The following is a 27,631-nucleotide window of genomic DNA, read 5'->3' as shown; positions in this document are numbered from 1 at the left end:
CTTTTGATATTCATTTTCTTTCTTCTGTTTTCACGCAATTAGTCTATCTAACACTTCCAATAAGCTTTCGAGTGTTTCATAAAAGCGGGGAAGCGCGTGTAGTGTTTCCCCTTTTTAAACACTGGAACATCTAAAATTCGGAAGCAGACATATGCTGCTGCTGCTAAATGAGAGTTCGTGACATTTTAATTTTGTGCTAATGCCTATGGTGCACCAAACATATTTGCCTACATTGTATGCCACAAAAAATGTTGATGTCTCTATTTTGGTCACGCTTTTGACATTCTTGCAAGTTAATGGAAATTGATATATATTGAAATTGCAACTTTTTTTTCTTGGGGGACCTTTTTTGAGATTATATTTTTTCTCTTCCTAGATAGATGCCAATGCCACTCCCCCCCCCCCCCCCAACACACACACACACACTCACCCCAGAAGTAAAAAAGAGAAAAAACAATTGCTGTGCTTTAAATGCTAAGTAGAAGTGGACGTGTGGGGTGGGTAGGTAACCCCCCTTGAGTTCCCCGATATATAATAAACAAATCCTGGTCAGTTTCTTCATCCATCCCTGTTTGGTCCTAATTCCCTACCCACTCACTCAAATGCCCTTTTTTACTTAGTTCTTTTCTCCATTTTTATATAAGCTTATATTCTCCAAAAGTCAGCGCTGTCTTTTGGGCCCCTTCTTCCCCACTCTCTTCTGTAACATACACAACACACACACACACATGAAAACCATGATAGAGACATAGCTAAAATTTAGGTTTTTTAACATTTCCTCGCTTTTAACTTTAGATTTCTTGCCCCTACCTATCATCCATTTTGCCCCATTTTCTCTGTAGCCAGCTATATATTTTATATAGAGCTGAAAATGGGTGACAACAATTGGGATCTAGGTGCGGTTGTAAGAAGCTGCAACATTAGACCTAGTCATGACACCAACAAGGTAGAAGTTCCCAGTTTAGGCTTAGAGTCTCTGACTTTTGAAAAAGACGATGATTGGAATTTTTTCCATAGTCTTTTAGATGATGACCGTGATGACGACATCATGACTTTCGAAGGGTTAGCTGATATATTCTCTAGGGATGACCAAAAACCTGATGCGCCTCAACCTTCTTTTATCAGTGTTATTCCTCCTATTGCTGATGAGGTCAAGAATGTCCAAAATGACCAACAGCCGCTGTTACAGCCCATTCAATTACCAGCTCAGCAGACCCAACCAATTCCTCCACCACCACCACCAGCGGCGGCGGCAGCAGTAGCAGCAGAAGCAGCACCGCAGCAAGTGATTCCGCAGCAGCAGAATCTACGTCCAGTTCTGAAGCGGGCTAAAGTTCGTCCTACTATCACTGTCCCCATTAGAAATCCTATCATCCAAATTCGAAGAAGGTATATATATCATGGTTAACTCTCTTTTTATGTGTCTTTTTTCTTTCCTATTGGAAAAAAAAATGAAATTTTTATTGTCGTCACAGGAAAAATCAGCCAGAAAAGACAGTCCATGAAGTGAGACAAGAGGAACTCATTGATTTTACATGGGCATGGCGTAAATATGGTCAGAAGCCAATCAAAGGGTCTCCATTTCCGAGGTTTTGTTTTTCAGCAGTTACACTAAAAAGTCCCATTCATGAATTCTGAATTTCCGTGATAATAAAAAAAAAAGTTGCATTATTAATTAATGATATGCTTATTATTCTCTTGTGTATATGACATGACAGGAACTACTATAGGTGTAGCACTTCAAAAGACTGCGACGCGAGGAAACACATTGAGAAAAGCCTAAGGGATCCAAACCTTTTTATCGTCGCCTATTCAGGTGAACACAATCATCCTCCCCCGGCTAACCGCTGCTCTCTCTCCGACAGCACCAATTCCAAACCCAAATCCAAGAAGCTTCCAAAAGGCATAAACATTGTTCCTAGGCGATCCTTAAGCTTCAATTCATCTTCATCTAATGGCTCCGGTTCCAGTCCAATTAGCCCAAATACGCCACCTGTGTTCGAAATCGAGAGCGCAACCCCAAACAAGAACGAAATGGTGGTAGAGGAGAAGAAAGCAGGCAATGAAGAGGAGGAGAAAGTTATTCTGATTCCTAACAATTTCATGACTGAAGATATTATCAAAAGCTTTGAAGAACTCAAAGGAATTACTACCGCAGACGAATTCTCTAAATCGTCCTTTTTTTAAATGTTTTGTCCACCTAATGGCATGAAAGGGACAGAGGGAATTAAGCATATGCATATTATCTTTTCCCCCTCCACCAACTCTATCTATCACCTTTTTCTTTTATAATCATGTTGTTATAGGCTTCTATTTTAAATTTAGTGCGCGCAGGAATTTCGGGTTTGTAGTTTGCAGTTTAACTATGTACATCGTAGACTATGGTTTCTAGTCTAGCTAGATATGGACCATTTTCAGTTTCGTTATTCTGTTGTTCTCCAATGACAAGTCTAATCTGGTCCCAGCTGTAAGTTGTTGTTCTATTATCTTGAAATACCAGTTGTATCTTTAAGAAAAAAATCTCGCACTTCATATATATATATATATATCAAACTAAATTATCTTTATCGTGGTTAAGTATTATATTGAGATAAAAAAAAATTGTAAATTAATTAATTATAATTAAGTGATAAAATTTATGTGAAAGATACATGTGAATGCATTTATTGATTTGAAACATACACACAAATCCTTCTTTTCCTTTATTTTTATTTTATTTTTTTTGATTTAAGAAGCTTACATAATTTTTAATGATTTATTTAATTCCTCAAGCTTTGCAACGTAATTTATGCTATAGATTTTGGCTTTCTTTTGTTTTTGTTTTCTACTCCTTTTCTTTTGAAAATTATAACGTCTGTGGTAGGTGGTAACGATGTCATTGACCTCAAGAACTTTCTTGATTACGTTTTGGCAGGATTGTATACTACTGTGTACTAAACAAATTAATAGTAGTGAAGGGGGACGAAATTCATATAGATCTCATGAATGAAACCATTATTTTAACTTTCAAGCAATCTGAGGTTTTGTAATGGCTAAATGCGTTCATCTTCTATATATATTATAAACAGTGTTTGGTTTTTAAGTATAAAAATTCTTTTAACTGTTTATAAATATACTATATAGAAGGTAAACTTTATAAGAATCAACTATACGTTCCTATGAATTATGAACTTGAGAAAGAGAGTAATAGGCTGCTATAACCTTGTATTAAATTATATTGATAATATAAGCAAATTTTACAATATAAATATATAAGATATAGTTAGATGTTTTATAAATATCTCCAATTATCATTTTTTTCTTCTTCTTACTTTTCGTCTGCCACCAGAGAATAGTTTTATGCTTATACGCTTTCATCTACCTTTGAGATATTCACTTCTCAAATTCTAAGTTTATTAGATTCGATGGATCTCCTTGTGTCTTTGATGTTGCTAGGATTTTAGTACTTGTTCTAGGGGTCATTTTTTAGGACGCATGAGGAAAAATAATTTCAGCATAAAATTTCATTACGACAATGTTTAGTCTATAACACAGAGAGTCTACATAACTACTGCAGATTTGGTTTTCCCACACATCCCTAGTTAATCCAATGCCATATTTACGTATTTAATTATAATTAACAGTTAGATAAGGAATACGAAGATTTTAATTTATGTTCAAATTAAGTGCGAACATTCAACTTATAATTAAGTTCATAAATGCCCTCTATATATTATTCCAATATTTAAACTTCATTTTCCTAAAGCTTTTGCAGTGAAGAGATTTCCTAATTAATGAGGAGGAGTTTGGTTTTGTCATGTTAACGCCAATATAGAAGGATGAAACATACACAATAAAGCTTGGCGATTAATGGGGGAGGTTTTTATTAGCTAGCTAGGTTTAAGTTTCCTAAAAAATTTCTCACTAAATTGATACCATCAGAAAGTTCATTTAGTGATGCCCGGATCAGTTAGTAAGATTGTATGTAACTTACATTGCTAATAGGGTCGCGGAGAGGTTAACTTACATTACTAAGTTAACTATGTTTTTGATTTTTGTCCTAGGTGTTGCATTAACATGCTTTATGGAGAGAGCTTTTTTGCTGTTTAATTATTGTATACTCTCCACCTTGTTTTACATTTTATAGCATCGATTTTTTGCAAGCTTACTGTAAAGAGTTGGGCATATCCAACTCTTATTCATATTCTGAGGAGGTTAGGTTTTATGTCTCCTCCTTCATGCTTTAATTAAAAAAAAAAAGGATTGTTTGTAACTTTGGAGAATGACTTGACAGCCTTTAACCACCACCTTCTTTCTCACCGAAACAATTCCACAAGAAGCTAAGCTCGCATCAACGACCTATTATTATTGCTTGGACAGAGAGGTTCAATCTCGACATCGACAGTGTGTTTAATTATTTGGCCAATATAAGAGATTTGGGAATGCATCTCCATCTCAGCATTATCTATTTGAGGTTCTAAAACGTAACTCCAGTGTTGTCTAAGTTAACATTTCTCTTTCGCTGTTATCCAGATTGGATAGTTCATTTCTAGTGTCACATCATCATAATATGGAAACAAGTAGAATTCCAAGCTCTAAGACGAAAAGTAGAAGGGTAATAAACTGTGAATGTATTACCATTGACAACCAAAAATAATATACCTAAAGAGCACTTAGAACATGCATGTAACCGCCTTCTACGAAGGGTGTTAGCATTTTTCAAGCCTCCAACAGATCATACTAGTTACAAAATTTCTGAATCAGAAAAGTACTCTTACGAGCTTTCTTTGAACATTTCAAGTGATCTATCCTTCCCTTTATTAATTTCCTGTTGAATCTGTGCTACGACTAACTCTTTATTTACAGTTTCTCCCTTAAATTGCTTCAAATTCCTTGCTTTCCATGGGTGGTATATTAGTGCCCCCATATTGCAGTTACCACTTCCTTCGTGAATTGAATCTAATGTCTTCCTTTGATCCACCACAGGCATTAGCTGACCCCCTTTTTCTGTATGCTTCTGCCGGACCAGTTTTCCGATGACAAAATGGTTAAAAGAAAATATTTAATCACTCATATTATCCACTAAAAAATAGGTTGGATAATGAGCTTTTTAAAAACGGATCAAATATAAATAAGGACCATATTATTCATTTAGAAAATAGGTAACCAATAAGTTTAACTTTTATATTTTTTTTTGGTAAAATAGAAAGCTTTTATTTTCAATTAAAAAAATAACTTTACAATGTCTTGCCTCGGCATACCAGTGCCCCTGACTTCTCCACCTCTCTTTCTATCTTTCTATGTCTATTTCCTTTAGTTCTTCTATCATTGTTTCCTATACAATTGATCTATCCATTTCCTTTCCCTCCTACTACATTTCTTCTTTAGTAAATGCACTACTTTAGCCTTACATTCATGTTGTATCTATGCACATATGCTTCTCGGTGTAGGCACTCTTTGATTCCATAATGCTTCATTTCTTGTCCACCATATCTTGTATATTAGCGCTGTAATCACTGCTGTAATGAACTCCCTACATTTCTTCCTATTGATACCTCTTATTGATCGTTTTCATATCCCCTTTAGATCGTGTTTTATTGTCCCTTTTTGCATCCACTCCAGCATCATTTGTAGGCATTTCTCTAAGAGTTTGGATTCAAAGAATAAGTGTTCCACTATTTCTGCTTGACTTCCGCATATCACACACCAATTGTCTGGGCTTATTTTCAATCTTAGCAGTCTTTCCTTCGTAAGTAGCTTCCTATGCATGGCAAGCCAGCTAGTGAAGCTATGTTTAGGCACATTCATCCGACTCCATACTCCTCGATACCATGGTTATTCCTCTGCTTCTCCTTTGCACCATTGGTATCCACTTCTCACAGAGTATTTGCCCCCTTGTGTTAGCCATCCATTATTAACAAAACCATCATCAAATTTGTCGTTGACAGAACAAATTTTCTTCCAGTACCAGCAACTATCAGTCGGTGGGGAGTATTGCCACCATGGTTGGCTTTTTATGTATAAGTGGTTGACCCATTTCACCCAAAGATTATCCTGCTTGTTAGCTATATTTGTAAAACGTTTAATTGGGGTTCCTCAAATTTGAGAGAATATAAATTTTCCCAAAAGTGATCATATTCAAGAAGTCATGGATAATATAATTACCCATATTATCCGCCGGTTTTAACCCGTTTTTATCCGTATTAAATATGGGTCGGGTCGGATAATTTATCAGTTTTTTTATTACTCGTTTTCGACCCAAACCATATCCGGCCCGACCCCTCCGTTTGCCACTCCTAATTTTCCATTTTCCCTTCTAAACCTGTTATCCATCTATATTCAATTTCCTGATGGGGACTAAGAAAAGGAAACGAATATAGCTAAACAGCAGTTGCAGCAGAAAGAACGAAAAATCAAACGTCAAGGTGCATAGCGGTCTTTTTCAGAATAGTGGAGTGTCCTTTTCTTTAGCCTTTTTAGTTTGTGCATCTTTCTTCCATACTTTTCCTTGGTCAACAACCAACTAAAGTGCTCTATACTTCTTCACTACTCATACATGCTATATTGATCGGCCAGTAGATGAATCAGAGTTCATTCCCTAGCATCATCACATAGACAGCATTGGTTACTCTCTATTGGCATCTGTAGCTTGCTCAGTCATTCCTTTGTCAGCATTGTGTTGTAACTAGTATTACTAGTGACAGAAGGGTAAAGCACCTGGAAAGTCATAGTTGAAAAAATAATGCTTGTAACTTTGGGGGCAAAGCAACAGGTCATGACGTTATTTTGGTATGACTAGCTAGGATTCTATACCTCTAATGTTTTTTCCACTTCGCAAATCTATCTAGCATCTATCCTCTTTTCTCTCTTTGTCTTTCCGAAAATGCATTGATTAGATTCTGAAGTTTAAATACCAAATAAGATTATTGCTATGTGCATCTACTAGCTGTTCCTCTCACATTTGTCACATTTTCTACCTTATCCGATCCATTTTCTGTGTTTTAAAGTACTGCTTCTCATTTTGCTGCATCCTTAATCACCAATTCACATGGAAAACATTAATAACCCTGTTCAATACATGCCCCAAGTAAACCAAACCACGACATATATTCGATAAACATAAGTATATCAACTAACTAAACATGAACACAGCTAACTAGCATGTACAAGATGATCAATAAAATTATGACCACCTCTTGTCATAGGGAGCATCAATTGTTTATACACTAATTCTGACATTTAATTCTATCTTAAATCTTAATTGTTCGTAACCGTTTTGGAAAAGGTTTATGATAGTAATGTGTGCTATTTCACTGGTTGTATAAGATTTTTATTAGTTAAATATTCAAATATCTTTCACATGATACCATAACCAAATTTTCGTAAGCCTATCTTCATAAAAATTTTCTTTTTACGGCAAAGGGCCAAATATACCCTTGTACTTTGAGAAAAAATAATTTTCGTTATACTTTGGGTCCAAATATACTCTGCCGTAATATTATTGGTTCAAATATACTCCTCGTGGACATCCAATCCTATATGGTACTAGCATTTGATGAGGTGGATGTCATATGACATGTCACCTCAACGCCCCTAATCCATATATAAAAGACTAAAATTTGAAATACAATATTTTTTATGGTAGCAATAGTAGCGGAGGGGAAAAGAAATTAGTGGTGAAAAAAAATAGAAGGGAGGTGTAAAATGGGTTAGGGGCGATGAGGTGGCAAGCCGTGTGGCATCCACCTCATCAAATGTCAGTGCCACGTAGGATTTGATGCTCACTCTGTACAAACTTAACATAAAAGGGGTATATTTGAACCAATAGTATAACGACAAGGATATATTTGGACTCAAAATATAATAAAAGGATAAATTTAAATATTTTCTGACAGTACAAGGGTATATTTGGTCTTTCTACTTTCTTTTTATCATTCTGAACTTTTTGTCTCAACTCATTCCTTCAAGTTGCGTGTCAAATTCTATCCCAATATAATTTCCAACTTTGCTCCAAAGAATTGAGCAATTCCATCTATATTTTGTACTAAGCCAACTCTTTAGCCTGTTGAGTGCACGATCAGTCTCCTAAAACCAAATATTAGAGAGCGTATCCTAGAAAAGAACACAAAGAAATAAAGAAATATAACCTTTAATTTCATATGTAATCCCTAGAATTCAATAAATCGTGCTGATCTAGGTTGAAAATATTCATATTCCATATTTATTGTGAAGACTTTCCAAATTAATTTATATTAGGGTTCAATTGCTTCGCTCATTCGTTAATTAGGATTTTGGTTGAATATTCATCAACCCTAAGCTAAATTTCACTGTTTGCACTATTCTGTCTCTAATGTTTTTTTAAAAAACCTTTCTTGAAAATGGATTTAAAACTTAAGGAAGTGTATGTACTAGAGGCTAACCACATGATAATACAGAATACTCCAGTTTGAAATATTAAAGCTTAACAATTTCTTAAAATCAGTATCTAATTCTTTGTCTTTATTTTATGAAATTGAATTCACCTTCAATGTGGCGGGATATCAGTATGTAAAATACTTGTATATTGAACTTTCCTCAATATTCAGATGGGCAAACTCATGTTGAAGTGTATCTTCATTTTGCCCAAAGACTATTAGATATATCAAAATCATGGAATATTGCATTTTGTCAAGTCTAATTAGGCCTTTACTTTACTTTGTTAATTTATTTATTTATTTATTCAATTTAAATCCGCCTTGATGTGGCATGAGGTTTGGCTTGAACCCCTACCTTGTATATTAAAATCCAAAATGAGAATACATGCGGGAGGGGACATAAAACCTAACATTCATAAAAACAAGAGATGAATTGAACATTTTCAATTCTGAAAAGTATGAGTGCAATTGCTCTAAATTGTGATAACCGATAGACAATGTCATTTTCATATATGAATAGAGAGGACTCCTCTCTTTACAATTTGAGTAACCAAGACAAAAATTAAACATTATGCTCATTGTTAGTTTATCCATAACATAATGTACAAAACATATTCTTGGACTTTCTAATTCTGAAGTTTGAAACTTGTCCTTTGTCCAGTAGGTACAGTCCTCTAGCTTACTGTATGACCCCTAATGATCCACCACCTCCACTGACTCCAGGATTGCCTCTCGAGCAACTATCAGTATATATATAGTTTACTGATAATAAATAATTATACGTGTCATTTTTCTGGAAGTTTGCAGTTTTTTTCACATTTAGTCGAATTCGCTAACTCATCAATTTCCTACAACTGTTATAGACTAGCTCCTTCACAATCACAATACAATTTAATTAAGTATGGTTTATCTATACCATTCTAACTACAAAAGGATCTTGATTGATCTTGTTCTTCGTTTTATTAATTCGCCAGCTATTACTCATACGTAATACCATCATTATTGCATAAATAAATAGCTTGATTCACAAGGTCACTTCCTAATGAAAAGATGATACATAGTTTCTAACTTAGCTTAGCGTTTTTATTAATCACTTCAATCTATCTTTAGGTTTTTGCTAATGAAAGTACTTACAAGTTCTTCTTGGTCACAATTAATGAGAATGAAACAAAACTAATTAATATTCAAGTACGTACACAACATGCATCGTGGTACTCGAAGTCAGGGGCGGAGCTAGAGACCAAGGTGCGGGTTCGGCCGAACCCAGTAACTTCGGTGCAACTCTATATTTGTCTTCAAAATTTTATTTAATATATATAAATTTTTAATTTAGAACCCAGTAACTTAAAAGTACTAAAACTGAAAATCCATAAATTTTAAATCTCAGCGTCGCCTTTGACTCGAGTAATCTTTTACATGTTTAAAAATGACACTCGAGCACAACTTCACATGCATTTGGAGATCAATATTTGATAAGTTATGTATCTTTCGTTTTGATGATTTAACAAACTTTATATGAGAACCAAATAGGGAACCTCGTATAACTAGCTTCTCCGTGTTCAGAACAACAAGTCAAATGTCTGGCACAAGTTTTAATAAAATCAGTTAAGGGAACAGTAGAGCGAATAGATAGATATCAGTTCCTCCGGTCACAGTACAAGTCAACTCTTACAGCTGTTAAAGTTGCTGCATTGTACACGCAACAGTACGACAGCACTGTTGAAGCATGTTGTGTACCGGACACTCCCTTGCATCATCTTTGATGACCTCACTTATATATTACCAACATGAGGCAAGGGATTATACACACTTGTAAAACCTAAATATCATTTACTCTCAAGTGTGCAGCCGCCTTCATTCACCCAATGGCATTGAAGAACAAAACAATAACGTAACAACGGACTTGATCCCATCATTGATTACATCGTGTGCCCTTAGTATTATTGTGTCTTTGTTTATGTTATTCATTTGTAACTCCTACTCAGCTTAACTAGAAGCATCTCGTAGGACACTTTGTAAACCATAAACTGTGTGGTTGTGTTGACTAGAGTTAGTCAAGTGGTTAGCTTTATAATAGAGTTATTACAAACACACCTCCTCGGCACTTAACCATTTCGTCTTCCATAATATTTGCTAAATTATATATTTTTCAAAAAATATTTTTTGCTACCTAAAAGATCTCTTATTTTCCAAGAAAATATTTTGCAGGAAAAACATTTTCCTTCACCAAACACACCCTATATGTTGTAACTATTTTCCCGTTGAAAATTCGACCGGCTTAAGACAGGGGCACACTAAGTTGGAGTAAGGGGGATTCAATTTCGTTGAAAAATGTAAATGTGTAATTAGAGAAAACAAGTTTTTTTTAATTATATATAAATTGTTGAAATTACCTGATAGAGGAAAAATAAGGTAAAATATAAAATTGAACGTTCAGCCAAAATTAATTGTATTTGCTAGCCAAAAATATATGAAATACGTATACTATATATGTATGTGTGTGTGTATTATCGGCTATTATTTTTAAGAAGGGCTAAAATATATATTTCTCAAAAATATAAATATAGTGGCAAAGGGGTTTAAAAACTGTTTTAGGTCAACATGTTCAAATGACATTGAAGAATTTTTTGAATTGATCCCAAATCAATAAGAATTTTGTCTCTCTACTTTTCTCTGCAATATTCTTCTTCTTCTTTTATTACTTTATAACATGTTATCAGCAGAGACTCTAACCAATTGAGTAGAGATGATTGTTTTAATTTGTAGATATACTATTAATTAGTTGCCTAATGTTTGAGAAATTAAATTACCCATGCAAGGAAGATATAGGAATTTGTGTGAGGCTTTTACGTGAATGTATTGATATTCCTATACTAGGCATTTGCTTTGGTCATCAGGTTTTGGGGTACGTGCATGGTGCTCAACTTGTACATAATATTGAGCATAATGATTGTCAATTGATCCATAAACTTTCTTCAGGAATAAATTATGGATTTAAGGTAAGTATTTTACCTTATTTTTTTCTTTTAAATTCTTGACATTATATAATTTGATTTGAAATACAAGCTAAGATAATAAATTTTAATTATAACTCTAATGGAGTTTGTAAGAAATTATAACCACCCGAAGTGGTAAAATTTCTATGTCTTGCCATGATCAAATTCATGTATGATTATGAGCACAAGAAGTCGAAACCCATCCTATTGAATTTGCTTCATTCGTGTTCCCTTAAGAGAATGTGGTAGCAATATGTAATAAGTCTGAAAGAAGACAAAACTATTACCCTGAAGGTATCAATGGATGTGGACGTGGCAATAGACGAAATTATAATCGTCATCATTATGATAATGAGAATAATAAGGATTCTAAAAATAATCCTTCACTCTATGAAAGTAATATTTGTCATCGATTTAATATCAGATTTCGTAAAGCACATATAGATGATTATGGTATATTCATGGTCTGAATGTGACAACATGTGTTTATGAATACATATTCATTCTTGAAAGAATAAAATGTGTTAGTGGTGGTGAATATACCACACTCACTTCTAGAAGGAGGTTTGAGAGGAAATAAGAAAATAATATCACTATTATGGCATGAATGATCACCGGTCACGTACCTATTTTACGCCTAAATAGTTTGGCAACGTGATTATTAAAGGACAACTGTGATGCAAGAAACAGATCTTACATATAATTTTGACCATGACCATAATGGTATAACTTTTTCTTCAAGAGAGATATTCACTATATGGATATTGATGAATATATAGTAGTACAAAATTAATTGTGAGCTCTAGAAGAGCCAATTATTACTATTTTGGAGGAATACAATTGATTATCAATAAGGTATTATGATGTGGTAAATCTCAAAGAAACTTATTAAGTTTCTAAAGTATTCGCGAAAGCGGTTGGTTATATTGAGCCTATAAATAAAGGAAAGATTTAATATCCTCTATTTCTACAACTTGTAGCGAGATAATATGTATGTGAAAAGCTACCTGCTTTATTCTTTAGTTTCTACTACCCAAATAAAAGTATGCAACAATAAAGTAGAAGTTTATTGATATAAAAATCTATATCATAATAAACTTGAAGTTTATTGATAATTGCACACGTCATGATGTAAACCTAAAGTTTATCAATATTGATAATTTATCCAGTTGGCATAACTAGTTTAACCATATCAATTTAAGTATGATGTGCAAAAATAAAAGAGAATTCACATGGGTAAATATTAAAGAACTAGAAAGTTCTTTACAAATTCTTTTATGTTGCTTGTTCTCATTAATTAATAGACCAACTAAGATTGGTTCCATAAATGCTAGAAATATCAAACGTGAATATGGGCTCATTCACCTGCCATGTATATCACATAAGATGCATCTATGAGATGGTTACATGTGCGATTATTATTAACCCGCAACCTTGTATTTGTGAGGTAACTTGCTCAAAAATTTAATTTAGAGCATAATTTCCAGATTTTCTATTCAAGGTAGTTCATCTTGATAAGTTGGTTTACATCACAGTTAGTTTAGCAAAATAATTTATTGAGTGCCTCCACTTAATATCTAAACTATTTCTTATGAGAATAAAGTTTTCTATATCAGTTTGATATATGTTATATACGAAAGTATATTACATTCTTCCCTCACAAGTGGTTCAGGGTCAGGAACTAAATAATTCGATCTTATTATTATTGATATGCGGTGTATATTTTGATTAACACCATAATGTACAAAAGTGGGTTTCTAAAGTTGAGGAAGTAAGTTAATTTTTCTAACATGAGGGGGAGACATGATAGACAGTTGAGAAAAAGTTACTTGGAATGAATTATCATTTGTATCTCTAGATCCTCAAAGATAATATGAACTTGAAGTTTATAAAAAGATAATTCATCTGCAATATATTGCAAAGCATGCCGGACGTATTTGCTGAACCAAAGAAAGTAACTATATTCTTGCTATAAATGCTCCTATTAAAATATGTCCTAGAAGAATAAGTCCAGAATATTCTCGCTACAAATGCTCCTATGCTACGCTTAAAGCATATAGACAAATCGGTTTCAAATAAAAATTTTGATAAAAAAGATGAGCAAGTGATCAAAATGATCATAATGAGGAGGCAAGTGATCTAGGAGATCACATGACATAACACTTCATAAAATCTCAAGAGAGGTTCAGGTACCTGAAAATATAAATGAATAGATCTCTATGTTATGTCTTTTTGAAGAAAATAAAAGGAGGTTGGAACCAATATAAATTGATCGTCTAATGCTAAATATATATGAGGATCTTAACTCTGGAGAAACAATTCAAGTAGAATTAGTTTCATATAAAAGACATGTAGTTTTGAACCTGTAGTTCAAACACTTGAAAGTATAAAGTCAATGGTGTGTGCAATCACTTTTATCTATCTTATATGTCTAGCATGACATAAAAACTTGATATACATCTAAAGTCTATTTATTTGGCTTATATGACTTAACTTATATGACAATCCCTGAAGGATTTAAATCGCTTAAAGCATATACAATTCTTGGTCCTAAAGTATCATTTTTTTTTATTAAAGCCAATCATCAGGTTCTCATTACCTTAGGTGTTGGGGGGTTTGACGAGACCCCTACCATGTCTATTCCCATGAAAAAAAAGATTACGCACAATAGAGGGGGACATTGTCCTTACCTCCTGAGATGATGATATGAAAGGCAAGGCAATGAAATATATATCCTGCCTCTCATATCTACAAAAGAATATACATCAACTCACAAAAATTTGCTTTGTCATACTTAATTCTAAAACTAGGTAGTTGCCATTTATCCAGCTAGAAAGGTCCTTTTACATTTCCTGGGAGCTGCTGGAAGGTGTAGTAAAAGCCATTGTTCCCGCTTTTTGCTGTATTTTTTGCCAACATATCAGCCACTTGGTTTGCTTCTTTGAAGCAGTGCGCAATGTTAACTTCGACATGGTTCATGAGCGTAGTAATGTCTTCAATCAGACCTTTAAGATAAAGGTTGTCGGTGTTCCTAGCAATGAGCATATTAGCTACTATCTGAGAGTCAATCTCCAGATATAAGTCATTATACCCCTGCTGTATACACCATTGGAGTCCTACTTTAGCAGCCATTGCTTCAGTGCTATTGTTGGTGTTGCTTTGGGCTGGAAAAGAGAAGGCCATTATCAGATCACCTTGGTCATTTCTTACTGTGCCTCATATTCCAGCTCTTCCCGTATCTTTTAGAAAGCTTCCATCGGTATTGACTTTAATCCTCCCAATGGGGGGTTTTTGCCAGGTTACTTGATGCACTATTGGAGTTGGGTTCCAATGCTCTACTTTTTCACAAAACATAGGCCGTGGACATGTAACTTTGCATTTAGGGAAGGTCATACTCAGAGCTTCTTGGTTAGTCCATATTACTTGATGCTCCATTTTCCCAGCTTTTGCTCACTATATCGACATGCTGTCTAATTTTTCCATATTTCCCAGCTAATAGCTAATGGTGTTGCTCGAAGAATGAACTTGTGAATATTGTTCTTAGGCTTCTTGTCCCACCAATTTTTGAGAACTTTTCTAACTAGCCAGGTTTCATGTTTGATGCCCATAGGAGCTCCAAAGCTATTCCATAGATGTTTGGCTGCGTCCCCCTCAAATGAAGACATGTTGAATGGTGTCCTCTTTAGGACTCTCACAATACCTGCATCTAGAAATAATGTGATTACCAAATTTAGCAATAATTTCATCAAAAGGAAGCTTACCAAGGTAAAATCTCCAAGCAAGGAAAGAGATTTTGAAAGGTATGCAATTGAGCTACATCTTGTTTAAGGTATCATTCTTCTCTTCTTGTTCCTGATCATCAGCCAAGCACTCTTGTTAGTGTAGTGGACATTTGAACCAGCCTCTCAAATGGAATAATCTTCCTTGTTAGTGTCTCCTAGAGCAATGTCTCTGATTTGTAGAGTTGTGTGGCCATCAAGTGTATTAGTCAACTTCGTCATATCCCAGCCTTCCTCTGTAATGAATTCCCTCATAGTGGTGGTCTTGCTCTTTCTCCTATGGGGAAATAAGTCTGCTAAAGCACCCTTTCCCGATCAGTTATCCCACCAAAAGCTACAAGTGCCTTTGTTAACTTTCTAGGATATACAACTCTCCATTTTGCTCCTTATTTGGGTCATATGTTTCCGGGCATGCGAGTTACCCGATGTCCATTTTTTAGCCACGGGATGTGATCTGATGCAATATTTAGCTCTAAGGTAAGATGCCCATATGGAATCAACAGTTCTAAATCTTCACCATCTTTTCATGGCGATAGTGCTGCTGATGTCTTCTATGGACCTAACACCAACTCCTCCCTCATCCTTAGGGAAGTAAAGATTCCTCCAGGACCTCCAATGGAAATTTCTCTTATCCCTTGTAGAACCCTAGAAGAATTTAGCAAAATATTTTCCAATCAATTTTAAGGTGCCCTTTGGGGGGCTCATAGAAGATAGAGTATAGATCGGGAGGGATTGAAGAACACTTTTTATGAGGACCATACGTCCCCCACAAGTCAAAAGCCTGCCTTGCCACCCATTCAACTTCTTAGTAATTTTATCGACCATAGTATCGAAGTAGGAAAGTTTCTTTCTACCCACATATAATGGGCATCCAAGATAATTGAAAGGGAAGTTTTTGTTCATGAAACCGGTAGTTTCCCTCATTCTATTGATTCTGTGGGCTCTTGCTTTAGGGTCAGTGAGAAAGAAGTTTTTTTTTTTTGCTGACTTTTTGCCCAGAAGCTTTCTCATACTTGCTAATTTGCTTCATGATCAATCTTATAGACTTATTATTACCCCCATTTAAGATTACTATATCATCCGCGTAGGCAAGGTGATTGACTTTGAGGCCCCTTTGGTTCATGTAGAAAGGGGTGAAATCAGGATTGGAGTGTAGCCTATTGAGAGACCTAGATAGAACTTATGTCGCAATGATGAACAAGGATAGAAACAAAGGGTCTCCTTGTTTAAGGCCTTGTGAAGAAGTAAAAAAGCCCTTCCTGGTTCTGTTGATCACTATAGAATATCAAACATCTGATATCAATCTCCATATAATATCAATCCATTGTTCTGCAAAACTAAACCTTCTCAGCACTGAGGCTAAGAACGACCATGATAATCTGTCGTAAGCCTTGGCCATGTCTAGCTTCATGATAAAATTACCCCCTCTATTCTCCTTGCCAATACCTTGTATTATTTCTTGATCAAGTATGACGTTCTCTGTTATGAGTCTGCCCTTCACAAAATCACTCTGATTGTTTGATATAATCCTTGGGAGAAAAATATTTAGTCTTCCTGCCAGAATCTTAGAAATTATCTTGGTTGTGAAGTTAGTCAGACTTATGGGCCTAAGTTCAGAGAAACAAGTTGGTGACTACATTTTTGGTATAAGAATCAAGCATGAGTGAGAATAGAACTTAGTGAGATTTTTGTTGTTAAAAACTTCATGTACAAAGGTTATGATGTCATCTTTGATTATCTCCCAGCAGCTTTGAAAGAAAATATCATTGAAGCCATCCGGACCCGCTGCACTACTGGCATTTATACTGAACACAACATCTTTGACTTCACTCATTTATGGGATAGCAATAAGGGATTCATTCTCCTATGTGGAAACACAAGTAGGAATACATTCAAGGAGTTGATAGTTCATGACTGGATCCTCCATGTTGAACAGACTTTCAAAATATTTTATAGCAGCCTTCGCAATTTTGTCGTTTCCTTTGACCCACATGTTCCTGTGATTTTTAATTCTATGCAGGTACAATCTTCTTCTTTTATCTCTAAGCACACCGTGAAAATAGCTAGTGTTGTAGTCGCCTTCCTGAAACCATTTTATTTGTGATTTTTGCCTTAATATACTTTCTTGTACTCCAAGCCATTTAACATACTCCGCATGAGCTTTGTTTAATTCCTCTTTGCTGTCTTCAGTGTTCATATGAAGGTCAAGTTCTTCAAGTTGTTACACTTTCGCTTCCCAATTGTTGAACTGGTCATAGATGTCTCCTAGGCTTTCTCTAGACCATTGGTCTAGCCTTTTACTAAGGGCCTGTAATTTGAATTTCAATCTCCACATAGCATTACCTATAACCTATGTACTCCAAATCAAAGCTTCTATGAGCTCGATGAGGCCTGACCACCCCCCCTCCTCCCCCCAAATTTCTCTTCTGAGTCCATGATCACATTAAAATCTCATCCAATGCACCATGGGCCAGCAATGTCATTACTAATGTCTTCAAGTTCAGCCCAAAGATCCTTTCTCTCTATGGAAGTACACTTGGCATATACTGTAGTGACGTGTATATCACTCATATCCTTGCCTTTAATGTGCAAGGCGACTTGTTGTTCTTCATTGGCAGCTACCTCAGCCTGACAATTCCAGAAGCACCAGATTTGGCCATTGGCATTCGCCAGGCAGTGTTGAAAACCCGAGAAGTTTTTATAGCCCTCAATCTTTCCACTATCAATGAAAGGTTTGAAGATAGCAATAAAGTTATTATTATTGATGTTGATCAATATTTTTTAATATGTGAATAGTCTTTTTGAATCTTACCCCTCTAATATTCCAGAATATTGCACTAATCATGGAAAACTAGAGGTTTGAGGCCCTTATTTTTTCTATGACTCTCTTTCCTCTTCCTCTTTGTCTGCTTCTTCCTCTGCCATTAGATGACCAATTTCCATTATCTGCGTCATCGTCATTTTGAATATTCCTTGAGTTTCCTGAATTTCCTCTTTCCTTATCTTTTTTTGGTTCTGTAGATGGTTCATCTAGATGTTGTACGTTTACTCCTTCCTCTGAAGTTCTCTGCCTGTCGCAATTAGAAGTATTGTTGCAGCATAAGTCCACAACCATTTGGATTGGTGGTGCTTTTTTAAGCTATATGTCAATGCTACTTGTTTGAAAATGTTGACATATATGTTCCCTCTTCCCTGTCTCACATATATCCTCTTCACATTGTTCTCTTATGTCATTACATTTCATCTTGTGTACTCTCCAGGAGAGCTTGATCAGAGCTAAACTTTTTTTTTCATTTTCTATAGGATCACGTCTGATATTACCCCCATTGTTGCTCTTCGCCACGTCTTGTGAAGTAAGTTTGGGAATTGCCTTGTTAGGATGCCTTCTATGACCTTCCCTTGCAATGTTGGTCAAGCTATTCTCTTCTGTCACTGTCACTCTGGCATTGGCTAGTGCCCCTGTAGAACCATTCTGCTTGCATTGATCTTCCTTTCCGTGTTCATCATAATTAGACTTAGTAAACTCTTTAAGCATATCTTCAACTACTGTATTTGGCAGGGTTTGTATTTTGCTTAGCTTGCTCATTTTATCCTTCTTCTTACTCTTTCTTTGTGCAGCAGCAGGTTTGAATAGAATTATGCTTTTTTTTTGCGGCATTTTTTTCCTCTTCTTTTGCTTATTCTTTTTGTTGATTATTCTCCCTTTACTGATTAATTCATCTTCTTATTTTTTCCTTGATTAGAGTTCTTCTTCTTGTCATCATGCTCCTTGGCTCTCTCCTCTTCCTTTCTCTTTTGCCTGTTTCTCTTGGTGTCGGGGACTTGCCATTGATTCTTATTATTCGCTTCCTTGATGTTCTGCCCAAGTTTAATTCCCTTATTAGATGTACCAGCTTCCTCTATTCCCTTTTTTTGTTGACCCGCCTGTTTATCCTGATTCCCATTAGTTTTACTAGCTTCAAACTCTTTTTGATTCCCAACATCTTCTTGGTTTTTTTCACTGTTGGCATTCTTCTCTTCTAATTCCTTGTTTTTGGCTTCCTTTTCCTTTTGCCTTTCCTTCTCTAGAATTCTGCATTGAACAATTGAGTGGCATAAAATCCAACAATGTTTACAGTATTTTGGTACTCCCTCATATTCCAATTTCTGAGTGATTCCCTTTAGAGGATTGGATTCGTCCTCCTGACCAACCCACACAGATTGTAGAAGCGGCTTTGTTAGATCCACCTCCACCCTGACCTTGGATATATCTGGCCTAGTTTCATAATTCGTGGCTAAATTCATGGATAGAGGTTCACCAACTGGGCTCAAAATCTGCTTTACATAATACTATGTATGGCAATGAAATGGAAGTCCCAACAGCAGTACCCAAATTGGTACTATTGGGGAATCCTCCTCCGGTCTAAAATCTGGTGACCATTTTTGTAACCACATGACCATTCCGTCAATTTCAATAGATCGTTTGTACCATACAGTTTTTCAATCCTTACCGTTAGTAAAATCGATGAAGACAATACGAAAGTCATAGGCCCCAATTCTGACCTCTCCTTTAAGTGAGATTTTTCTCTGCAAAAACAGACCTAATACGCTCGATATTTAGGCGATTCCTTAAGAACTTGCCGATGACAGTGAATTTGCATTCCCTATCCATCACACCATAGTAATCAATAGATTTAAAGATGATAACAGGCATTCCATTGTAGGTAGTGATCCTTGCCTTGACATTCGGATCCCCCAATCTTTTACCTTTGGATTTTGCGAGAGCTGCTACTGCAGTTGCATAATCGACTTTCTGGGGAATTTCTTTCTCAGTGTTGGTCGCCATCGTAGTAGGGGCAGGGAGCACCATGTGACACGCCGATTGGGTGCCCGTCGACGTGCCCATTAGACGGTGCGTGAGCACCACTTTCCTAGAGAGGGGAAATTTTGTTACCGTTGAGGGAAATAAACGTTATTTGTACGGAGAGCTTTTCACAATTTGGGGGGTATGTATTTTAAAGTACCATATTCTATATGCAATTTGTGCACATATGTATCTTGCTAGTTGCTATAACTATAAGCATGATAATGTGATAGCAATAATTTTTACCTCAATGGAGATATTGAAAAAGTCATTCCACGACATTATATGATGACATTACATATCTATCTAGAATGATGATTTCAAGGTGCAACATATTCATTCAAGTTAATATGATTTGTTTTTCAAATATCTACCAACGATCTTTTGAAGATGATGCACAAGATTGGAATGTGAAGGCTCAAGGATGTGAATTGATGCTCTCATATTAATACGCGTTGTACTCTTTTTTCCTTACAAGGTTTTGTCCCATTGGGTTTTTCTTACAAGATTTTTAACGAGGCAACCAAAAGGTGTATTTCTAAACATATGTACTCTTTTTCCTTCACTAGAATTTTTTTTACTGAATTTTATTTTAGTTAAGGTTTTAACGAGACACATTATCTGTTGAATAGACATTCAAGGGGGGAGGTGTTATAAATAGTATTTTATTTATGATGAATGTCTATATTTTAGAGAGATTTTAGGGTTTATTACTTGGTGGCTAAGTCATTTTTTTCCTATAAATAGGGGGTTCTATTCCATATTAATATATACTTATGTCGGCAACGTAGCAACCTAAAGCCGTCATCTAGAGTTATGAATACTGAGTAGCTATATAAAACTATTTTCTAAAGGGTTTATCTTTCTGAAAACTTCCCAGAAAAAATAAATAAGAGTAATTTACACGGTATGCCCACTGAAAATGCTAGTTAACTCCATATACCTTTGAAATATTTATTTTACCTTGTATACCTACTTTATAAAAGTTTATTACTTTTAAACTCTTAATATCATTATATGCCATTAAATAAATCTTACCTTTTAAGGAACTAAATTATCTCTCACTCTAACTTAATAAATCCATTAAAACACTCCATCATCCGACGTTTTAAGAAATTGAAATTATACATGTTTACCAAAAAGTCCAAACCTTAGTAATTTCTCTATGAAGTCCTCCATAATTTTTTTCTTCTCTTTCATCTATGTAATCAAAAGAAAAACAAAATAAGATGAAAATGTTCTAATTAGGGATACAATATCCGTTTTAAGAAATTGAAATTATACATGTTTACCAAAAAGTCCAAACCTTAGTAATTTCTCTATGAAGTCCTCCATAATTTTTTTCTTCTCTTTCATCTATGTAATCAAAAGAAAAACAAAATAAGATGAAAATGTTCTAATTAGGGATACAATATCCGTTTTAAGAAATTGAAATTATACAATATGCTATTTAAACTAATACATCACAATATCCTAATGAAAAATACAATATTCAAATCAAACAACTATAATATTCTAATTTAGAATACAATATTCAAATCGAACATAGCACAATATTCTAATTTGGAATATAATATTCAAATTAAACATACGATAATATTCTAATTTTGAATATAGTATTCAAATCAAATATACCACACTATTCTAATTTGGAATACAGTATTCAAACCAGATTTTTCAAAATTAAAAAATTATAAAATATTTGGTTTGATATTTTATTCCAATTTAAAATATTATTTGAATATTGTATTCCAAATTAGAATATTATAGTGTGTTCGGTTTGAATACTGTATTTCAAATTAGAATATTATTGTATATTTAGTTTGAATGTTGTATTCCAAATTAAAATATTATAATATTTGAAAAATATATTACAAATTAAAATATTATGGTATATTTAGTTTGAATAATATATTTTAAATTAGAATATTGTGATATGCTTGGTTTAGATATTATACTTGTCATTAGAATATTGTGATATATTCGATTTGAATTGTATTCCAAATTAGAATATTGTGGTGTGTTCATAATATATGGGAAGATTTGAAAGTATAGAGTATACAATATCACAGGAAGTTCTGATAGAAAATAGGAATATGGTTTAATTAGGAGATATGTGATTCTCAAAATTCACTGAGTACACGTTTTAATAATTATAGCTACATTTAAGGGATATTATCCCCTTATTAATAGTGGTTGTTACACGCATAAGATTTTCTATCAAGATATGAGATGTAATTTCTTTATGGGTATACAATGTAACTTTATAGAGGGGGTATACGGCGTTAAAACCCTAAACAACACAACTGAACACGCGGAGAAAGTAGTTTTCTACGTTGTATTTACGGTTCAAAACATGGCCAAAATGAGTCAAGGCCCATCATTATCCGAAAGGTGAGCCCAACCCAACTACTTCGGATCATTGCGAAACAGGCCCAATATCAGTCAATCAGCTGAAGGTTTTTAGCTTTGAGAGCTCACGTCTCACAGTGGGTTCCCGTGGTGCAAACCCGAGTCAAAGAGTGAGCGAAGAGCGAGTCAGAAAGCGAACGAAAATGTTTCTCCGAAGAGTAGCGAGGCCGTTGATGATGATGGCGAAAGTGAAGGAGACAACAGGGATTGTAGGTCTCGATGTGGTCCCAAATGCGAGGGAAGTTCTGATTAATCTTTACAGGAAAACCCTAGAAGAGATCAAGGCTGTTCCGGAAGACGAGGGATACCGGAAAGCCGTCGAAAGCTTCACCCGCCACCGCCTCAGTGTCTGCCAGGAGGAAGGAGATTCGGAAATGATCGAGAAACGGCTTGGTTGTGGCCAGGTTGAAGAGTTAATTGAGGAAGCCCAAGATGAGCTTAAGCTCATCGGTCACATGAACGGTCCGTACAATAACAAACTTCTTTCTCCCATTTATACTTCATATATATGCGTGTGTGCATTCATTTCTATGCAATTGTTAAACACGGGGAATTTTTTTTTCTTTTTATTTTTTACGTTTCTCTTTGATTTTAATACGGAATGGTTGGTGAAAATATAGATCTATATTTTGATTTACCTGTTTGGTACTATAATTATGGGGATTAAGAAATGTAGGATAGCGAGAAGTGTTATGGTAATCTGCCAATTTCTAATAAGTTTCAACCTGGATTTGACTGGCGTTGAGTGATTATGGATAAAAAGTGGGCAACTTTCTCTAGGATTAATAATGCTAGCATAAATCATAGCCAGTTGTGGACTAACAGGAGGTGAAATTTTGCTTCGCTTGATTAGAAATTTTACTTTGTCAAGAAAAAATGGTCTTTCTTTCCACCACCGAACACCGAAGAATTATGAATGATTTCGTGAAGTTGGACTATAAAAGGGGTTGCTCTAGTGGTAAGCACTCTCCACTTCCAACCAAGAAGTTGTGTGTTCGAGTCACCCCAAGAGCAAGGTGGGGAGTTCTTGGAGGGAGGGAGCCGAGGGTCTCTTGGAAACAGCCTCCCTACCCTGGGTAAGGTCTGCGTACACACTAACCTCCCCTGACCCCACTAGTGGGATTATACTGGGTTGTTGTTGTTGTTGTTGTTGGACTATAAAGATGGCTACTTTAATTGTAATTCACTCTGTTAAGGAGAAACTTTATTTTCTTTAAGTCTGAGGTAGTGAAGGAAAACGAAGAGGGGTCGTTTCTCCTACTTATGTTACGTTTGTTCCCTGAGGATCACGTTTAGGAATATGAAGGCTCTCTCTCCTCATATATGAGCTTTGTATTGGAATTTATTTTAAGCTCGGAATGCCGTAAAGTCATTTCGTAGACTTGAATGCCTAATAAGGTTATGAGTGTCAGGATAAGACGATTAAAAGAGAAAGAATGTCTGGTTGTTCTTTTTTCTCCCATCTTTTTTATAGGTGAATTACATTACAATCTTCCTGCGTGATTTCACAGCAATGTCTACAAAAGCCTGATATCAGGCTGATAGATATTCAAGGATTTGCACTAGAAGCACCCAAGGATGTGATGGGTAAAATGTCTTGCATCCTATCATACAAAAGTTAGTTCTTTTTCGGCCACTGAGTATTTGAACATGCATTGAGCAGCTTTGAAGCTCCTATTTTCTCCATATGGTTGTTTTTAGCACCATATATTGGTGGTCTTTAAGTAGTGAATCTGTACTAGTTTTGTTTGACCAACAGTTTCACATTTTTTCACATTTGCTCAAGCAATTTACACTCAAGTTCCTTCTTACAGTAAGGTTTTAGGTATCGGCTGTGTGATAGATATGAATAATATCATAGAAACCTTATAACTATCATCTAGCCATGCCTCATATGCCTGATCAACCTTCGCTCCTAGTATGAATTGGTAGAACCTTCATTCTTTAGGTTGATAGATCATAGATCTATTACATAGAAACACTTATTGCTACAGAATATTTAAATCTTTCTGAAATTGCTGCACCTCATTATTTTATGTTGGATGTTGCTAACTTTGAGATTTATTTTACATGTGATCATAATCATCTAAGTCTGCCCCTATTATCTCTACAACTAATGAAGCCTCATCTAGGGTAGCTACACAGGTCTCTCTCCATGGTGCTAGCTTATATTTTCTTTTTTGTTCTATTGGTTTTTGAGAAGTAAATGTGAACAAATATTTTTCCACACCCGAATCATTAGCCTAAGCATCTTTGCTCTAAATAAGTAAACTACATTGTCTACTCACTCTACTCCATTCCTTTCTTCGACTTTGTAGCCATTCTCTCCTACTTATATCATTTTTATTGTCTGAAAAGACATTGTAAAGTATAAAGCTCTATTTACTTTACCGATCCAAAAAAAAACATTGTCTGAAAAGCATCTATAAAATGTTAAAATAATAAAATATTTTCCGAAAAAAAATGTTTAATTTTTGATAGCCTCACAACAGTTTGCAACAAAATATAATTGGGCCATGCCATTGCAACTGTTGAAGTCTTTGTTTAGTTGGTCAGTCTATGGAGCAGTCAGGAAAAAAGCTTCTAGGCTGATCATCAGGATCAGTTTCAATTCAAAGTTGTTTATACTTCGATTGGGGGGTCTAAACTTGTTTATCCAAGTGACTTATCAAAAAAACTTGTTAACCTATGTGGTAAAATTTTTGCTATTTGCACTATGTAAATGTTGGTCAACTCTGTATGAGATCAGTACCACTTTGCTGGTGATATGTATACAGCAATTTGCATCAAAGGGACGAATATCTGGACTTTACCTATATTAAGCTTATGAGGCTTCTTCTTTGTTGTTGTGTACTCATTTCTGTGTGTTCATTTGTCTATCACCTGTGGGGAATATGAACTTCACTTTCTGTGTTATGTATTTGCTTATTTTGTTTGACAAGCTAGTGGGCAAATTTTTTGTTGCAGGTCCTTACGTCTGGCTTCAAATAAATAGAGCTACTTGCATCCTGTCAAATAAGTGACTTTCTTTTATTATTTTATTCATCTTCTTTTAGACTGTTAAGAAAATGAACCTTTAGCCTAACTCATTACAATACTTAGCTCATGAAGTGAGTATTTTTCATGAATATCCCTCCTCTGTTGTGGGACAGCCTATTCCCTCAACCAGTGTGGGACGCTTAACATCCCTCCCCCGCATGCCCAGGACTGAACCTTGTTGAAAATATGCTCTATTCTGGAACATTGAAGTAATCTAGTAAGAATATCTACTAACTAATCATTTGAGTTGATAAAACTTGTAATAATGCATCTAGATTCCATCTTTTATCGAATAAAGTGACAATTTGTATGTGGTTCGTCCTTTCAAAAATACAGGATTTAAAGCAACTTTTAGCTGCTTCGGCTGAGAAACGCTGATCAAAACAAATAGCATTTAGAAAATAAAAATGAATTGTCATTTTATGGATGTGATGGTGAATTGTAAACAGCCTAAAGCCTTACATTACAGAATTTATCCACATTCCCACTCTTGTAATGTCCATCATGTTGCAACCGATTTATTGAAAGTTTTGTCCTATTTTGTGTACTTATTGTACTATGTATATCTGATATTTTTATTTTCTCTTTCACTTTTTCTTTTATTCATGTCCATCAGAATGCTTAAAAAGGTCTACCATTTTATATGGGTATTAGAATATTATTCATTACTTACGCCTTTGCTTTCATTATTCTGTGTTGAAGTGGTGTCTTGTATGGTAAGCTTGATCATACCCCCTTCCCCAACCCTCCCCTACTGCCTAATGGGTAAAGAGCCTAATTTTGTGCATAGAGTTTTCTATAAAAATCAAAAATATGTTTGATCATAAAAACATCTTAATGGTCTTTCTTCATGATCCATTAAGGGAGACTTCAAAGGCAGATTTCTTTTAGAGAAGAGGTCGATTTAAGATTCCGAATGGGAAATTTAACCTATGAATCAGCCTCTTTTGGGGTGAAGTTATGATATGTTTTTATATGTACTTAAGAGTATTTTCAGTTTTATTTTCCATTTCACCTAAAGCCATGATCAATGGTTTTTCTTTACAGAGTGGAAACCTTGGGGCGTTCCCGATGATTATGAGTGTGAAGTTATTGAAAATGATGCTCCAGTACCCAAGCACATTCCCCTTCACCGTCCTGGTCCCCTTCCTGAGGAGTTTTATAAGACACTGGAGGCTGTTACTTCTGGCACATTGGAGACTTAAAAGAAAGATGAGCCTGCAATTGCATCAGGTGAATCACAACCAAAGTAGCATCTCAATGGTGAATCTTTGTACTGATCAACCCATTTCAAGATCCAAACTATATGTGCTCACTGTCCCATCCTTGTGTTCTTTTTTTGTTGTTGAGAATGCTCTCATCCTTGTCTTCTTCTTTTTGTGCTATTCCTATATAATCCTTTAATTAGATTGACCTGAGTTTGTGGACACAAAAGCTTGAACGGTTAGTTAATAAAAACAGACCGACTCTGGTTGCAATGATGTATTTATTTCTGTTGTGAAACCTGCATAACAATTTCCAGTCATCGAAAAGCATGACAATGTTAAATGAGGAGCCTAAATTCTCTGTGGTTGAGATAGGTGTTTAGTTTTTGTCCACATTGGAGCAACCCTCTGTATTTTATATCAATCGCAAAGTCAGACGCTGTGTTTGAGCCAAAGAGCATTATTTCTAGAAAAGAGGTTTTCCTTTGTGTAGCCCCCAGTGGTCCATGCCCCGTCCATTTTTTATTTTGAACTTGCCCTCAGGAATATTAGCCTCATTTGGATGTTCACTTGGTAGACACTCAATAATCAGGAGGACATCACTCTTCTGTGCTCAAAAAGACAAAATTCTGAAAACTCTTGAAATGGGGATATTAAGATTTTTTTTTTTTGGGTGGGGAAATGAATGTTGAAAAAGATCCGTATGCGAAATATACAAGTCACTGATGTCGGTTTAGGAACTTTCCAATAATATATTTCTGATTTTCTGTTATGAGATAATTCTGTTTTACTTCATTTTCTTTTCTTTCTTCACGATATGATAATGGAGTTGAATTCCAATAATACTACTCCTAATTGAAATGGGAAGTCTGCTTGGTGTTCTGACTTGTGCATAAGCTGGACAAGAACTGGCCTCAACCACCTTATAAAAGAAATAAGAATTGGCCTAAGCTACCAAGCAAGC

General features: G+C 35.2%; 3 protein-coding genes across 3 annotated transcripts; 2 read left to right on the top strand and 1 right to left on the bottom strand.

Annotated features, from left to right (window-relative positions):
• The first annotated feature begins 520 nt into the window (after nt 1-520).
• Nucleotides 521-2,476, top strand: LOC107804939 (uncharacterized). The gene is made up of 3 exons (XM_016628894.2): nt 521-1,389; nt 1,476-1,589; nt 1,719-2,476. The coding sequence occupies exons 1-3, from the start codon at nt 872-874 to the stop codon at nt 2,185-2,187; spliced, it is 1,101 nt and encodes a 366-aa protein (XP_016484380.1). The 5' UTR covers nt 521-871; the 3' UTR covers nt 2,188-2,476.
• Nucleotides 2,477-14,218: 11,742 nt separating this feature from the next.
• Nucleotides 14,219-14,572, bottom strand: LOC142179950 (uncharacterized). The gene has a single exon (XM_075250851.1). The coding sequence runs from the start codon at nt 14,570-14,572 to the stop codon at nt 14,219-14,221; it is 354 nt and encodes a 117-aa protein (XP_075106952.1).
• Nucleotides 14,573-22,487: 7,915 nt separating this feature from the next.
• On the top strand, nt 22,488-26,940 carry LOC107804940 (putative NADH dehydrogenase [ubiquinone] 1 alpha subcomplex subunit 5, mitochondrial). Its single transcript, XM_016628895.2, has 2 exons — nt 22,488-22,885; nt 26,510-26,940. Exons 1-2 carry the CDS (start codon nt 22,567-22,569, stop codon nt 26,665-26,667), a joined length of 477 nt encoding a protein of 158 aa, XP_016484381.2. The 5' UTR covers nt 22,488-22,566; the 3' UTR covers nt 26,668-26,940.
• The last annotated feature ends 691 nt before the right edge of the window (nt 26,941-27,631 follow it).

Source organism: Nicotiana tabacum, chromosome 4, assembly GCF_000715075.1.
Source record: "Nicotiana tabacum cultivar K326 chromosome 4, ASM71507v2, whole genome shotgun sequence".
In the NCBI taxonomy this organism is placed as follows: domain Eukaryota; kingdom Viridiplantae; phylum Streptophyta; class Magnoliopsida; order Solanales; family Solanaceae; genus Nicotiana; species Nicotiana tabacum.
This window is presented reverse-complemented; position numbering and strand designations above follow the sequence as displayed.